The 16522-nt window shown below is 57.8% G+C and overlaps 2 protein-coding genes across 2 annotated transcripts; both read right to left on the bottom strand.

The window, feature by feature from the left end:
* Positions 1-1448: 1448 nt before the first annotated feature.
* Positions 1449-7332, bottom strand: LOC309685120 (uncharacterized protein). The gene is made up of 3 exons (XM_082500934.1): positions 7231-7332; positions 3688-3784; positions 1449-1649 (listed from the first exon to the last, which is right to left on the bottom strand). Exons 1-3 carry the CDS (start codon positions 7327-7329, stop codon positions 1519-1521), a joined length of 327 nt encoding a protein of 108 aa, XP_082357060.1. The 5' UTR covers positions 7330-7332; the 3' UTR covers positions 1449-1518.
* Positions 7333-10060: 2728 nt separating this feature from the next.
* Positions 10061-15965, bottom strand: LOC309685123 (uncharacterized protein). The gene is made up of 3 exons (XM_082500937.1): positions 15864-15965; positions 12321-12417; positions 10061-10283 (listed from the first exon to the last, which is right to left on the bottom strand). The coding sequence occupies exons 1-3, from the start codon at positions 15960-15962 to the stop codon at positions 10153-10155; spliced, it is 327 nt and encodes a 108-aa protein (XP_082357063.1). The 5' UTR covers positions 15963-15965; the 3' UTR covers positions 10061-10152.
* Between the last annotated feature and the right edge of the window lie 557 nt (positions 15966-16522).

Raw genomic sequence — 16522 nt, 5'->3', positions numbered from 1 at the left:
GGATGGGGAGGGGCGAGAGGCGGAGCCGAACCGAAGCGTGAGGCGGGGCCGAGATAGGTAGGAGGCGGAGCCGGGAAGATCGGCAGGCGGGGCTGAGGAGGGGCTGGAGGCGGGGCACAGGCAGGCGGGAGGCGGGACCGGTGTGGGCGGAGAGGCGGGGCTGCAGCGGGCAGTAGGCGGTGCTGAAGCGGCCTTGGAGGCGGGGCCGAGGCGGGTGGGGAGGCGGGGCCGGGGCAGCGGCTTTTGAAAGCGCTCCCGCCTATCCGCCCCGGAGCGGTTGCCATGGGGAAGAGGCACCTGCGGCGGTGCGGGGCCGTGCCCGGGCAGGCGAGACCGGGCCCCACGAAGAGGGGGGGGGGCGGGAAATTCAGCGCAAGCCGGCTTTTGCTTCTTAAAGACTTTAGAGATTTGTGCGCCATAGCACTTAATAAACCGGTTGCGCAGCCCGGCCCCTCCGCAGCGCTGCCTGGGGTCAGGCACTTCGAGGGGGGACGGGGCTCCCGCAGCTCGGGGGGCACCGGCCGCTGCGCCGGCGCGAAGGCCCGCCTGCTTCCCCTCTTGCCTTCCGTCAGCGGACAGCGGGGGACACCCCCGCCCCCGGCGAAGGGGGGCTCCTCGGTGCTCCTGGCCCCGTCCCCCCCGTCGCCGGGGATGCAGCGGCGCCCCAGTACCGCGCTTCGGCCACGCGGGGAGCAGCAGCGGCGAGAACGAGGCGCGGCAGGAGGCCGGGCGGGAGGCGGGGCCGAGGTGGCCGAGAGGCGGAGCCGAGGTCAGTTCGAGGCGGAGCCCGGGTGGTCGAGAGGAAGGGCCGAAGTGGACGGAAGGCGGGGCCGAGGGGAGCGGGAGGCGGGGCACAAGCAGGCAGGGGGCGGGGCCGGGGCAGCAGCTCTTGAAAGCGCTTTTACCTCTTCGACAGAGGTTACAAGCGGGTGGCGAGTTTTTAAACGCTTTCCACAAAAATGCAAAGAAAGCCTTTCAAAAACCTTATAGTACACAGACATTTCACTTATGTGTCTAGCCACACATATATACATATATTTAGGGGGATGATAAACCCGGGAAACACCACAAAACCTCCAGGAGCTGAAGAGCAGAGACGTGGCAATTAAAGCAGAGGGACGGGCAGCCCGGCAGAGAGAGAACGATAACGGCAGAAATGGACTCTGGGACGCATCTCTTTATAGTCTAAAATTCCTTTATAGAATAGAGGAGAATTGTTGTACAGGAGGTTTTTATTTTCAACTCCTTCGACATACATATTCATTTATCAGTAGATAATAAAAACGAGAGATTTTTCTCTATTTCAATGCCTCACGCCCATACTTACAGGTTTTAATGGTTTTTAATCCCCCCCATGAATTTTCAGACATTATGAGACTGCGACCCCTGCGTGACCCCCCCAGCCCCCACTCACCTGCTCCTCCGACACATCATCGCTGACCCCCACCCCCCCCCGGGGGACCTTGGGCTGCCCCAAATGACATCATCACCCACACAGACACACTCCCCCCTTTTCATTCACCCCCCAAAAAAGGCACAAAGCCACCGCGCCCAGGGCTGGTCCCGTCCCCTCGGGGCGCCCAACCACCGGCAGGCAAACCTGGGCAGGGGGGTGTACTGAGCGTCGCCAGACCCGTACAGCGAGACACCTGAAACACAAAAAGCCCCAATTATATTTCAGCAGATTAACAAAGAGCACAGAAGAAAGCAGAGGAATTCCCTCACACGGAGGGACGGGACAGCAGCTGAGCTACAGGAGGACTCCAGGGAAACAACTCAGCGCGAAATACAGCGCGGCCTTTCAAAGCCAGAGCGACTGGAACTCTTCCAGTCAGTATTAAGACTAATTGGTGCCATTCTGAGCACGACAGTAAACCCTCTGGCTGGCCCTGGGGAACCCCTCCTCCCTTCCTCACGGCGCTGCCGCGGGGACATCCCCCTGCCAGGCAGCCGCACAGGGCTGGGCCGTGACCAGAATCGACGCGACCGACCCCCTCAAACACCTACAGCCCTCGCGCCACCGCCACTGCTGCTGCTGCTGCAGCTGCACACCTTGCTGGGTCAGTACAGCTGAAAGGGAAGGGTAAAACTCTGAAGAGTGCAATGAACAAGGAAGAACAAAGCTCAGTCCTTCACTCTATGCTGAAGAGGCGCACGTATGCTTAGAGAAATCTCTCCCTCTCTCTCCAATAAAAATACTTATACTACTAAAGTATTTGACTTTCCTTCGGCACTAAATGAACTTGCCCAGTTGTCAGTCGATACCATTAAACTATCCATCTCCAAAGTACACAGCTATAATTTGACTCGGGGGGGGGGGGGGGTTGGGCGCCGCACGATTAGCGGGGACATCTGGCTGGCTGCCCTGCCCAGGAGAGACGCTACTGAACCGCCGGGGAAACGCGCCGCTGACAGCCAGACAGAAATCAAGAACTTCAGAGCGCTCCGTCTCAAGATTGGCAATAAAACCCCGCTAACATTCAGTTGTCTCTTTTTAAACGCTTCCTTTGTTTAAACATTTGGTTTTAAACATTTCCTTTGTTAAACGTTTAAATGTAATTAAAAAAAGGCCCTGTTTTTAAAGCTTCAGAACAAATACCTAACTGCCAAAGCACACCGAATACACTGTAGGCTACAGCCACTTGGCAGTTGCAGTTTAAACAACGCTAGTCCATTTGTAAATTCTACAATCGTAACCTCTTTTAAAGTTTAATTTGGGATACAAAAATCAGCAAGATAAAAAATCCCCCGTACGGTTTTACTGGAGGGGGAGGGGGGGGAAATCAAATCCCTGCTCCCACAATCCATAAGGCTACCAAAAAGGACCGGCAGATGTGCCGATGCTTTCGGCTGTGCTGAACATGCAGAGGAACGTGTTTTTATGATGTCTCGCCTGTTACGACCGAGAACCCAAAGACCGGCGATGCCACCAAATTCGGAAGACAGGCTGTGCTTGGGCCTTTGGAAGGAAGTGGACTTTGTTGTTTGTTTGTTGTTTTGTGGGTTTTTTTTTTTTTGGTTTGTTTGTTTTTGGTGGGTTGTTTGTTTTTTTTAAAAAAAAAAAAAAAAAAAAAAAAGAGAGGGAGAGAGCGCGCAAAGTCTTGTTGCCAAAAAAGGACATTAGGAAAGCAGCAGCTCACTAAAACCGCATCGGGACTCGCTGTCACAGGTTACAAGGCTGCCGGTGCTTCTTGGCAAAGCCCAGAAAACACGCAGAAGCCACGCTGCTTTGTCCCGCTTCGTCCATGTCTCTTCTGTGACCTCAACTGCTTTTTGTACAGAGGCTAGTATCTCAGTAAGGTTTTCCAGTACTACTGGAAGATATTTTAAAAACTTGTGGACTGAAAAAGCATAAAGCTTCTACCACAAAACCAAAGTCTCCTTCTTCGGAGCATCTGAACCCTTACGAACGCTTTCTTCCCTCTTTCAGTACAACGTTATTCTCACAGTGCCAGTTAACGGTAAGCACACAGAAAGAGATTATGCTTTCGGGAGGAGAAAATAAGCGGAGGGAAGCAAGCTTTGCATGGGTGCAAAGTGCTCCAGAACACACCTTATTTTTAGTATTCGCGTTCAAGTATTTCATCGAAAAGCTACGGGAGGAGAGTCGGCACATCCGTCACGTTAGCTTCAAAGCCCACACGACAAGGACCTTAGGAAAAAGGCAGACGCACACGAGAGACGTACCTCGTCCTCGCAGACCACTCTGGATCCTTTCCGTCTGTCCCGTACCGCCACAGCAGAAGAAAGGGAGACCACGGAAGAAAGGCTGGCAGTTGACAATCTGCCGAGAGAGGAAAAAATCCTTTAGCATAAAGCTGGGTAGGAATCTCAAGCTGCCTTCTTCCCTGAAGGTTTGCCAAGACGACAGCCGAGCGGAGGAAAAACTACTTGGCATCTCCTTTGGGACGCTTCTTGGGGCAGGCCACCAGAGCTCTTGCATTCTTCAGACAACCCTGCCTTTCATTGACTCACCGGCAGCTTCAGTTGCACTAGAGCCACCTTCCCGGGCCCACGCAGGTGACAGACACGGACGGGTACACTGCCTCAAGCCTACGTACAGCCAAGGTTTCCTCACCCTAGACAGCCCAAGGTGAATGTTTTTGTTACAAGGTACAGCAACCCACCGTCCCGTGAACGTCCCGTCCTTCCAAAAAGGCAATGATTTTTTCCAGGCCCTTTCTCCAGACGGTCAAGAGCTTTTAAAACTGCCGTTGCGCCACCGAACCTGCTCAGGGTCCCTGCCGGCTTTCAACTGCCCTCCGCCTTACCGGACACACGCTCTCTGCCGTCTCCCAACAGCAAAACTATGGCACGCGCCCAGACCCGAGCGCAACCCTGCCGGTGCCCACGCGCACCTCGCTCTTTGCACGAGGAGCCCCCGCGCATCCCTGAGAGCGCAGCCGCACGCCCAGGATCAGCTTCACCTACGCTGCTTTCAGGGGATGCCATTTCTGAAGCTTTAAACTGAAAACCGCCTCTAGACACTTGGCCACAGCAGAAGTCATGCACAACGACAACTCCACAAGCACGCAGCACCGCAAATTGCAAACCCGCAGCAGCAGCAGCTTCAGAGATATTTAGACCAGGAACAAGGGAGAAAAATAAAACAGCTTCATCTCGCGTGCGCAGGAAAGCCGCAGACAGAGAAGAGGGTCTGCCCTTTTCCTTAAAAGGGCTGAGAACGCTTTTTCCTTCCCTTCCGAAACGCGTCTCCTAGGTCTAAATATCGCAGCACCACGGCGGCAAGACCCAGAGTGGGGAACAACAGCCCCGCCACCAGTCGTTTATGGAGCGGGGCACGCAGACAGAGGGAAGGGTTTTGCCACACGCAACCCTGAATTTCCTGAGAAGTTACGTTTACCAAAAAGAGCCACTTGCAAGGTCCTGGCAAACAACATTTGGCAATAAAACTTTGATGTGTTTGACACACCCGATTTTTGGGGAACTCGCGATTGGCTTCCTGCTGCTGCTGCTGCTGTTGCTCTTCCTGCGGATATTCTACTTGTAGCCAAGTTTTTCACCACTGGTTCAAGCACTTACCTTCCTGGTACTACCAGCACATTTACACAGGCAAGTAACTTCATTGCTCTGCTCAAATTAGCCAAAGGAAAGTTACAGCCCTGAGAGAGGAGTGAAAAAGGGCAGGTCAGGCAGCAAAAGAGCTCTGCAGGCTGCACCAGGCAACACCGCGCTCCCCTTTGGAAACCACACACACACGCCCCAAAAAAGCCCACACCCCACACACAAAACAAACCAAAAAAAACCCCACCCATGAGGGAGCTGGGGGGAAATTAATGAAAGGGAAGACCAGCAGCTGCAACATTAAGTGAAATTCAGCTTTAACGCTGACCGCGTACTTCAGCGACCCTCTGAGCAGACACCTCAATGAGCTGAACGACTAGTCCTTTTCTGGAAGCACAAACTTTTTGGACCCAGATCGAAGGCTCAGCGGAACAGAACGTGGGTTGAGGCACAGGACAACGTGCCATCAACACTCGAAGGAAAAAAAAAAAGAAAAAAAAATTGAATAAAAATCAAGGGAAACATCAGTTTCCATCGTGTTTCATTCATTACGTTTCCACTGGCAACTAGGTGCTCAAAAATTAACGGCCCTCACACCGCAGACTCATAAAAATTCAGTTACGCAGGGGAAAAAGAAAAGGCTATTTCCAACTTGCCCATAAAATGAGCACGAACAAACAGAAGAGAAACACCGGACCCTAAAGAAGGTATCGGGCAACTCTTAATTCATCTGAGAGGAAAGTTCGCTCTTTTACCCGAAAGGAAGACATTCCTAACCACCCGGGCACCAATTTGGGAAGGAGGCACGCTCTCTTAACTGCAATTCTGCACCAGATTTTCCACGGTAGCAGCAGATTTGCCTTTTCTGGGGGTTTGACGCGGAGTACCCGTAGCTCCCCTGAACTCGCAAACGTTTCTCCCCACTCCCCCAGCCCCATGCCTGCCATTACCGGAGCAGCCGACAGAATTGACCCCGCAGGATTTTCCTCCCGGCACGCACCAGGGGACACTGGGAAAGGAGGAGGCGAGAAATGACCCTGTTTGTCACAGCCAGCCCATGGGGACAAGCCGGGGGACCCCCACGCTACCTCCGCCCTCGGGAGCGGGGCCACCAGAGGCAGCCGGTGTGGATGTAACACCCCAGGCGAGAGGCCGGGCTCCTCGCCGGGAGAAGGACGACTCGCCTCCCCGCTGCTCCTGGCGCCTCGCTGGGGACAGCCCGGCCTGCACCCGGCCGCTCCTTCTCCTTACAAGCTCCGGCTACTCGCAACAGTCTGGGCTTTTGACAAGGGCGTCCTTCAATCACCGTCCTGACTTGAGTATTGTCATTAAACACAACAGCTGCACACGGTATAAATATTTATTAGTTTGTGTGACTAATTACCTAATAACTACTCTAAACAGCATATAAAAAAAGAGCTGGACTCGAAGAGGAGAGGGTTCCCCCCAGAGACCCCCTCAGACACGGAGTTCAGCCTGCTGCACGCTGGCCTCCTGAACGCAGGGGTCCCACGGGACCAGACCCCCACCTCCAGGGAGGGTCCACGCACCCTGCCCACCCCGTGCTTTTCCCCGCAGCCCCCAGCGCCCTCCCGCCCCTCCCTGCCCCCCACCCCCACCCCCCCGCAAAACCAGCCAAACGGGAGTCTGCTCTTGGGCCCCAAAACAGCTCACTTACTGCCCGTTTCTGAGCCCCAAACCCCAGCTCCTGGGCCCGCTCTCAAGCCACAAAAACGCAGGACTCGACCCTTGCTTCTCACCGCAAAGCCACACAACTCCGGCTGCTTCTCAGCCCCAAAACCAGCCCCGGGAGCCTGCTTTCCAGCCCCAGGGGCAGAAGACCTGCCCTCCATTTCGGGCCCCCAACCAGCTCACCCTCTCTGCTTGCTCACCCCCTCGGCAGCCCCCGCGGGCCATGCTGAGGGCCGTGGCCGGCCCAGCCACCCCACAGCCCGGCACCCGCAGGGCTCACAGGCACTTTTGGCGAGCGCTGGGCAAGTGCGGAGGGCCCGGGCCCACCTCTTTGCGGGGCAGCGACAGCATGACCCGGGCACCGCTTCACTACCGCCTTTTCGGGCTTTATTTCTCCGGCACCACCAGCCCCGCACCCTAAACCCCCAAGGCCGACGGGACGCCGCGGGGAGCCGGGCCCAGCCACCCCCGCTCCGACCGTACTAGTGCCCCCTCCTCGGGTTTCCCGCTCACCTTGACGCGCTCCAGGTGCCTCACGACGTGCTGGCGGCGGCCACGCGGGCCTCCCTTTCCCCCCGGGCCGCGCCGCTCCGACTTCGAGCGGGGCGCCATTTTCCGCCAGCCCCCTCCGCTTCCGGAGCGCCCACCACGGCCCGCTCACGCCGCGCGCCCATTGGCCGTCGCCCGTAACCTTCCCTTGGAGCCCCTCTCAATTGGTCTGACGTCGCGTCAATCTCCACCTCTCCCCGCCTCGACGACGCGAGCTGACCAATCGTAGCGCGGCACCCGCGCTGTGATTGGCCCGCCCTCCCGCCACCCGCCCCGGAACGCTTGCCATGGTGAAGAGGCACCCGCGGCGGCGCGGGGCCGTTGCCGGGGCGACGGGGAGGTGCGGCCGGGCCTGGCTAAGGAGGGAGGGGAATTCACCGCAACCCGGCTTTTGCTTCTTAAAAACTTCAGAGATTTGCGTGACACAGCACGAAATAAACCGGTTGCGCAGCTTCGCCCCCCCCACCCCCCTCCATCCCCCGCAGCGCTCCCTGGCGTCAGGCACTTCGAGGGGGGACGGAGCTCCAACAGCTCGGGGGGGGGGGGGGGGAGGGCAGCGGCCGCTGCGCCGGGGCGTTGGCCAACATCTGCGCGGGGGGACTCCCGGGGAGCTCCGGCGAGCTGGGGAGGCGCCCGGCCTCTGCGCCCGGCGGGGGTGCCCGCCTGCTTCCCCGCTCGCCTTCCGTCAGCTCTCGGGTAACTCCCGGGGGCTGCCCGGAGCCGGCTCGCCTCCAGCGGATCGGCAGCCTGCCGCAGCGGGCAGTTTGGAGCTTGCCGCCCCGCCACCCCCGGGCCGCCAGCGGGCAGGAGACACCCCCGCCCCCGGCGAAGGGGCTCGCTCGCCTCCGCGGGGCTCCTGGCCCCGCCCCGCCGCCGGGGATGGCGCCCGGTAACCGACCGTGCGGGGGCAGCGCTGCAGTACCGCGCTTCGGCCACGAGGGGGAAGCAGGAGCGAGAACGCGGCGGTGCGGGAGGCCGGGCCGGGGGTGGGAGGCGGAGCCAAAAGGAGGCGTGAGGCGGGGCCGGGGCGGGCGAGAGGCGGGGCGGGAGGCGGAGCCGAGACAGGCGGGAGGCGGAGCCGAGACAGGTGGGAGGCGGGGCCGGGTGGTCGAGAGGCGGGGCCGAAGTGGGCAGAAGGCGGGGCTGAAGAGGGCTGGGAGGCGGGGCCGAGGCGGGCGGAGAGACGTGGATGGGGAGGGGCGAGAGGCGGAGCCGAACCGAGGCGTGAGGCGGGCGAGAGGCGGGGCGGGAGGCGGAGCCGAGACAGGTGGGAGGCGGGGCCGGGGTGGTCGAGAGGCGGGGCCGAAGTGGGCAGAAGGCGGGGCTGAAGAGGGCTGGGAGGCGGGGCCGAGGCGGGCGGAGAGACGTGGATGGGGAGGGGCGAGAGGCGGAGCCGAACCGAAGCGTGAGGCGGGGCCGAGATAGGTAGGAGGCGGAGCCGGGAAGATCGGCAGGCGGGGCTGAGGAGGGGCTGGAGGCGGGGCACAGGCAGGCGGGAGGCGGGACCGGTGTGGGCGGAGAGGCGGGGCTGCAGCGGGCAGTAGGCGGTGCTGAAGCGGCCTTGGAGGCGGGGCCGAGGCGGGTGGGGAGGCGGGGCCGGGGCAGCGGCTTTTGAAAGCGCTCCCGCCTATCCGCCCCGGAGCGGTTGCCATGGGGAAGAGGCACCTGCGGCGGTGCGGGGCCGTGCCCGGGCAGGCGAGACCGGGCCCCACGAAGAGGGGGGGGGGCGGGAAATTCAGCGCAAGCCGGCTTTTGCTTCTTAAAGACTTTAGAGATTTGTGCGCCATAGCACTTAATAAACCGGTTGCGCAGCCCGGCCCCTCCGCAGCGCTGCCTGGGGTCAGGCACTTCGAGGGGGGACGGGGCTCCCGCAGCTCGGGGGGCACCGGCCGCTGCGCCGGCGCGAAGGCCCGCCTGCTTCCCCTCTTGCCTTCCGTCAGCGGACAGCGGGGGACACCCCCGCCCCCGGCGAAGGGGGGCTCCTCGGTGCTCCTGGCCCCGTCCCCCCCGTCGCCGAGGATGCAGCGGCGCCCCAGTACCGCGCTTCGGCCACGCGGGGAGCAGCAGCGGCGAGAACGAGGCGCGGCAGGAGGCCGGGCGGGAGGCGGGGCCGAGGTGGCCGAGAGGCGGAGCCGAGGTCAGTTCGAGGCGGAGCCCGGGTGGTCGAGAGGAAGGGCCGAAGTGGACGGAAGGCGGGGCCGAGGGGAGCGGGAGGCGGGGCACAAGCAGGCAGGGGGCGGGGCCGGGGCAGCAGCTCTTGAAAGCGCTTTTACCTCTTCGACAGAGGTTACAAGCGGGTGGCGAGTTTTTAAACGCTTTCCACAAAAATGCAAAGAAAGCCTTTCAAAAACCTTATAGTACACAGACATTTCACTTATGTGTCTAGCCACACATATATACATATATTTAGGGGGATGATAAACCCGGGAAACACCACAAAACCTCCAGGAGCTGAAGAGCAGAGACGTGGCAATTAAAGCAGAGGGACGGGCAGCCCGGCAGAGAGAGAACGATAACGGCAGAAATGGACTCTGGGACGCATCTCTTTATAGTCTAAAATTCCTTTATAGAATAGAGGAGAATTGTTGTACAGGAGGTTTTTATTTTCAACTCCTTCGACATACATATTCATTTATCAGTAGATAATAAAAACGAGAGATTTTTCTCTATTTCAATGCCTCACGCCCATACTTACAGGTTTTAATGGTTTTTAATCCCCCCCATGAATTTTCAGACATTATGAGACTGCGACCCCTGCGTGACCCCCCCAGCCCCCACTCACCTGCTCCTCCGACACATCATCGCCGACCCCCACCCCCCCCCGGGGGACCTTGGGCTGCCCCAAATGACATCATCACCCACACAGACACACTCCCCCCTTTTCATTCACCCCCCAAAAAAGGCACAAAGCCACCGCGCCCAGGGCTGGTCCCGTCCCCTCGGGGCGCCCAACCACCGGCAGGCAAACCTGGGCAGGGGGGTGTACTGAGCGTCGCCAGACCCGTACAGCGAGACACCTGAAACACAAAAAGCCCCAATTATATTTCAGCAGATTAACAAAGAGCACAGAAGAAAGCAGAGGAATTCCCTCACACGGAGGGACGGGACAGCAGCTGAGCTACAGGAGGACTCCAGGGAAACAACTCAGCGCGAAATACAGCGCGGCCTTTCAAAGCCAGAGCGACTGGAACTCTTCCAGTCAGTATTAAGACTAATTGGTGCCATTCTGAGCACGACAGTAAACCCTCTGGCTGGCCCTGGGGAACCCCTCCTCCCTTCCTCACGGCGCTGCCGCGGGGACATCCCCCTGCCAGGCAGCCGCACAGGGCTGGGCCGTGACCAGAATCGACGCGACCGACCCCCTCAAACACCTACAGCCCTCGCGCCACCGCCACTGCTGCTGCTGCTGCAGCTGCACACCTTGCTGGGTCAGTACAGCTGAAAGGGAAGGGTAAAACTCTGAAGAGTGCAATGAACAAGGAAGAACAAAGCTCAGTCCTTCACTCTATGCTGAAGAGGCGCACGTATGCTTAGAGAAATCTCTCCCTCTCTCTCCAATAAAAATACTTATACTACTAAAGTATTTGACTTTCCTTCGGCACTAAATGAACTTGCCCAGCTGTCAGTCGATACCATTAAACTATCCATCTCCAAAGTACACAGCTATAATTTGACTCGGGGGGGGGGGGGGTTGGGCGCCGCACGATTAGCGGGGACATCTGGCTGGCTGCCCTGCCCAGGAGAGACGCTACTGAACCGCCGGGGAAACGCGCCGCTGACAGCCAGACAGAAATCAAGAACTTCAGAGCGCTCCGTCTCAAGATTGGCAATAAAACCCCGCTAACATTCAGTTGTCTCTTTTTAAACGCTTCCTTTGTTTAAACATTTGGTTTTAAACATTTCCTTTGTTAAACGTTTAAATGTAATTAAAAAAAGGCCCTGTTTTTAAAGCTTCAGAACAAATACCTAACTGCCAAAGCACACCGAATACACTGTAGGCTACAGCCACTTGGCAGTTGCAGTTTAAACAACGCTAGTCCATTTGTAAATTCTACAATCGTAACCTCTTTTAAAGTTTAATTTGGGATACAAAAATCAGCAAGATAAAAAATCCCCCGTACGGTTTTACTGGAGGGGGAGGGGGGGGAAATCAAATCCCTGCTCCCACAATCCATAAGGCTACCAAAAAGGACCGGCAGATGTGCCGATGCTTTCGGCTGTGCTGAACATGCAGAGGAACGTGTTTTTATGATGTCTCGCCTGTTACGACCGAGAACCCAAAGACCGGCGATGCCACCAAATTCGGAAGACAGGCTGTGCTTGGGCCTTTGGAAGGAAGTGGACTTTGTTGTTTGTTTGTTGTTTTGTGGGTTTTTTTTTTTTTGGTTTGTTTGTTTTTGGTGGGTTGTTTGTTTTTTTAAAAAAAAAAAAAAAAAAAAAAAAAGAGAGGGAGAGAGCGCGCAAAGTCTTGTTGCCAAAAAAGGACATTAGGAAAGCAGCAGCTCACTAAAACCGCATCGGGACTCGCTGTCACAGGTTACAAGGCTGCCGGTGCTTCTTGGCAAAGCCCAGAAAACACGCAGAAGCCACGCTGCTTTGTCCCGCTTCGTCCATGTCTCTTCTGTGACCTCAACTGCTTTTTGTACAGAGGCTAGTATCTCAGTAAGGTTTTCCAGTACTACTGGAAGATATTTTAAAAACTTGTGGACTGAAAAAGCATAAAGCTTCTACCACAAAACCAAAGTCTCCTTCTTCGGAGCATCTGAACCCTTACGAACGCTTTCTTCCCTCTTTCAGTACAACGTTATTCTCACAGTGCCAGTTAACGGTAAGCACACAGAAAGAGATTATGCTTTCGGGAGGAGAAAATAAGCGGAGGGAAGCAAGCTTTGCATGGGTGCAAAGTGCTCCAGAACACACCTTATTTTTAGTATTCGCGTTCAAGTATTTCATCGAAAAGCTACGGGAGGAGAGTCGGCACATCCGTCACGTTAGCTTCAAAGCCCACACGACAAGGACCTTAGGAAAAAGGCAGACGCACACGAGAGACGTACCTCGTCCTCGCAGACCACTCTGGATCCTTTCCGTCTGTCCCGTACCGCCACAGCAGAAGAAAGGGAGACCACGGAAGAAAGGCTGGCAGTTGACAATCTGCCGAGAGAGGAAAAAATCCTTTAGCATAAAGCTGGGTAGGAATCTCAAGCTGCCTTCTTCCCTGAAGGTTTGCCAAGACGACAGCCGAGCGGAGGAAAAACTACTTGGCATCTCCTTTGGGACGCTTCTTGGGGCAGGCCACCAGAGCTCTTGCATTCTTCAGACAACCCTGCCTTTCATTGACTCACCGGCAGCTTCAGTTGCACTAGAGCCACCTTCCCGGGCCCACGCAGGTGACAGACACGGACGGGTACACTGCCTCAAGCCTACGTACAGCCAAGGTTTCCTCACCCTAGACAGCCCAAGGTGAATGTTTTTGTTACAAGGTACAGCAACCCACCGTCCCGTGAACGTCCCGTCCTTCCAAAAAGGCAATGATTTTTTCCAGGCCCTTTCTCCAGACGGTCAAGAGCTTTTAAAACTGCCGTTGCGCCACCGAACCTGCTCAGGGTCCCTGCCGGCTTTCAACTGCCCTCCGCCTTACCGGACACACGCTCTCTGCCGTCTCCCAACAGCAAAACTATGGCACGCGCCCAGACCCGAGCGCAACCCTGCCGGTGCCCACGCGCACCTCGCTCTTTGCACGAGGAGCCCCCGCGCATCCCTGAGAGCGCAGCCGCACGCCCAGGATCAGCTTCACCTACGCTGCTTTCAGGGGATGCCATTTCTGAAGCTTTAAACTGAAAACCGCCTCTAGACACTTGGCCACAGCAGAAGTCATGCACAACGACAACTCCACAAGCACGCAGCACCGCAAATTGCAAACCCGCAGCAGCAGCAGCTTCAGAGATATTTAGACCAGGAACAAGGGAGAAAAATAAAACAGCTTCATCTCGCGTGCGCAGGAAAGCCGCAGACAGAGAAGAGGGTCTGCCCTTTTCCTTAAAAGGGCTGAGAACGCTTTTTCCTTCCCTTCCGAAACGCGTCTCCTAGGTCTAAATATCGCAGCACCACGGCGGCAAGACCCAGAGTGGGGAACAACAGCCCCGCCACCAGTCGTTTATGGAGCGGGGCACGCAGACAGAGGGAAGGGTTTTGCCACACGCAACCCTGAATTTCCTGAGAAGTTACGTTTACCAAAAAGAGCCACTTGCAAGGTCCTGGCAAACAACATTTGGCAATAAAACTTTGATGTGTTTGACACACCCGATTTTTGGGGAACTCGCGATTGGCTTCCTGCTGCTGCTGCTGCTGTTGCTCTTCCTGCGGATATTCTACTTGTAGCCAAGTTTTTCACCACTGGTTCAAGCACTTACCTTCCTGGTACTACCAGCACATTTACACAGGCAAGTAACTTCATTGCTCTGCTCAAATTAGCCAAAGGAAAGTTACAGCCCTGAGAGAGGAGTGAAAAAGGGCAGGTCAGGCAGCAAAAGAGCTCTGCAGGCTGCACCAGGCAACACCGCGCTCCCCTTTGGAAACCACACACACACGCCCCAAAAAAGCCCACACCCCACACACAAAACAAACCAAAAAAAACCCCACCCATGAGGGAGCTGGGGGGAAATTAATGAAAGGGAAGACCAGCAGCTGCAACATTAAGTGAAATTCAGCTTTAACGCTGACCGCGTACTTCAGCGACCCTCTGAGCAGACACCTCAATGAGCTGAACGACTAGTCCTTTTCTGGAAGCACAAACTTTTTGGACCCAGATCGAAGGCTCAGCGGAACAGAACGTGGGTTGAGGCACAGGACAACGTGCCATCAACACTCGAAGGAAAAAAAAAAAGAAAAAAAAATTGAATAAAAATCAAGGGAAACATCAGTTTCCATCGTGTTTCATTCATTACGTTTCCACTGGCAACTAGGTGCTCAAAAATTAACGGCCCTCACACCGCAGACTCATAAAAATTCAGTTACGCAGGGGAAAAAGAAAAGGCTATTTCCAACTTGCCCATAAAATGAGCACGAACAAACAGAAGAGAAACACCGGACCCTAAAGAAGGTATCGGGCAACTCTTAATTCATCTGAGAGGAAAGTTCGCTCTTTTACCCGAAAGGAAGACATTCCTAACCACCCGGGCACCAATTTGGGAAGGAGGCACGCTCTCTTAACTGCAATTCTGCACCAGATTTTCCACGGTAGCAGCAGATTTGCCTTTTCTGGGGGTTTGACGCGGAGTACCCGTAGCTCCCCTGAACTCGCAAACGTTTCTCCCCACTCCCCCAGCCCCATGCCTGCCATTACCGGAGCAGCCGACAGAATTGACCCCGCAGGATTTTCCTCCCGGCACGCACCAGGGGACACTGGGAAAGGAGGAGGCGAGAAATGACCCTGTTTGTCACAGCCAGCCCATGGGGACAAGCCGGGGGACCCCCACGCTACCTCCGCCCTCGGGAGCGGGGCCACCAGAGGCAGCCGGTGTGGATGTAACACCCCAGGCGAGAGGCCGGGCTCCTCGCCGGGAGAAGGACGACTCGCCTCCCCGCTGCTCCTGGCGCCTCGCTGGGGACAGCCCGGCCTGCACCCGGCCGCTCCTTCTCCTTACAAGCTCCGGCTACTCGCAACAGTCTGGGCTTTTGACAAGGGCGTCCTTCAATCACCGTCCTGACTTGAGTATTGTCATTAAACACAACAGCTGCACACGGTATAAATATTTATTAGTTTGTGTGACTAATTACCTAATAACTACTCTAAACAGCATATAAAAAAAGAGCTGGACTCGAAGAGGAGAGGGTTCCCCCCAGAGACCCCCTCAGACACGGAGTTCAGCCTGCTGCACGCTGGCCTCCTGAACGCAGGGGTCCCACGGGACCAGACCCCCACCTCCAGGGAGGGTCCACGCACCCTGCCCACCCCGTGCTTTTCCCCGCAGCCCCCAGCGCCCTCCCGCCCCTCCCTGCCCCCCACCCCCACCCCCCCGCAAAACCAGCCAAACGGGAGTCTGCTCTTGGGCCCCAAAACAGCTCACTTACTGCCCGTTTCTGAGCCCCAAACCCCAGCTCCTGGGCCCGCTCTCAAGCCACAAAAACGCAGGACTCGACCCTTGCTTCTCACCGCAAAGCCACACAACTCCGGCTGCTTCTCAGCCCCAAAACCAGCCCCGGGAGCCTGCTTTCCAGCCCCAGGGGCAGAAGACCTGCCCTCCATTTCGGGCCCCCAACCAGCTCACCCTCTCTGCTTGCTCACCCCCTCGGCAGCCCCCGCGGGCCATGCTGAGGGCCGTGGCCGGCCCAGCCACCCCACAGCCCGGCACCCGCAGGGCTCACAGGCACTTTTGGCGAGCGCTGGGCAAGTGCGGAGGGCCCGGGCCCACCTCTTTGCGGGGCAGCGACAGCATGACCCGGGCACCGCTTCACTACCGCCTTTTCGGGCTTTATTTCTCCGGCACCACCAGCCCCGCACCCTAAACCCCCAAGGCCGACGGGACGCCGCGGGGAGCCGGGCCCAGCCACCCCCGCTCCGACCGTACTAGTGCCCCCTCCTCGGGTTTCCCGCTCACCTTGACGCGCTCCAGGTGCCTCACGACGTGCTGGCGGCGGCCACGCGGGCCTCCCTTTCCCCCCGGGCCGCGCCGCTCCGACTTCGAGCGGGGCGCCATTTTCCGCCAGCCCCCTCCGCTTCCGGAGCGCCCACCACGGCCCGCTCACGCCGCGCGCCCATTGGCCGTCGCCCGTAACCTTCCCTTGGAGCCCCTCTCAATTGGTCTGACGTCGCGTCAATCTCCACCTCTCCCCGCCTCGACGACGCGAGCTGACCAATCGTAGCGCGGCACCCGCGCTGTGATTGGCCCGCCCTCCCGCCACCCGCCCCGGAACGCTTGCCATGGTGAAGAGGCACCCGCGGCGGCGCGGGGCCGTTGCCGGGGCGACGGGGAGGTGCGGCCGGGCCTGGCTAAGGAGGGAGGGGAATTCACCGCAACCCGGCTTTTGCTTCTTAAAAACTTCAGAGATTTGCGTGACACAGCACGAAATAAACCGGTTGCGCAGCTTCGCCCCCCCCACCCCCCTCCATCCCCCGCAGCGCTCCCTGGCGTCAGGCACTTCGAGGGGGGACGGAGCTCCAACAGCTCGGGGGGGGGGGGGGGGAGGGCAGCGGCCGCTGCGCCGGGGCGTTGGCCAACATCTGCGCGGGGGGACTCCCGGGGAGCTCCGGCGAGCT

The sequence above is a fragment of the Vanellus vanellus genome, assembly GCF_965231255.1.
Source record: "Vanellus vanellus genome assembly, contig: HAP1_SCAFFOLD_1207, whole genome shotgun sequence".
NCBI lineage: Eukaryota > Metazoa > Chordata > Aves > Charadriiformes > Charadriidae > Vanellus > Vanellus vanellus.
Note: the sequence above shows the minus strand (reverse complement) of the source record. Positions and strands in the feature narration are given on the sequence as shown.

Excerpts from the sequence above, each read along its gene's own strand:
- LOC309685123 (XM_082500937.1), bottom strand. The coding sequence starts at position 15,962 with ATGGCGCCCCGCTCGAAGTCGGAGCGGCGCGGCCCGGGGGGAAAGGGA. Across the intron at positions 12,418-15,863 it reads GGCACCTGGAGCGCGTCAAG|ATTGTCAACTGCCAGCCTTT; the intron begins GTGAGCGGGAAA and ends CTCTCTCGGCAG. Across the intron at positions 10,284-12,320 it reads GAGTGGTCTGCGAGGACGAG|GTGTCTCGCTGTACGGGTCT; the intron begins GTACGTCTCTCG and ends TTTGTGTTTCAG.
- LOC309685120 (XM_082500934.1), bottom strand. The coding sequence starts at position 7,329 with ATGGCGCCCCGCTCGAAGTCGGAGCGGCGCGGCCCGGGGGGAAAGGGA. Across the intron at positions 3,785-7,230 it reads GGCACCTGGAGCGCGTCAAG|ATTGTCAACTGCCAGCCTTT; the intron begins GTGAGCGGGAAA and ends CTCTCTCGGCAG. Across the intron at positions 1,650-3,687 it reads GAGTGGTCTGCGAGGACGAG|GTGTCTCGCTGTACGGGTCT; the intron begins GTACGTCTCTCG and ends TTTGTGTTTCAG.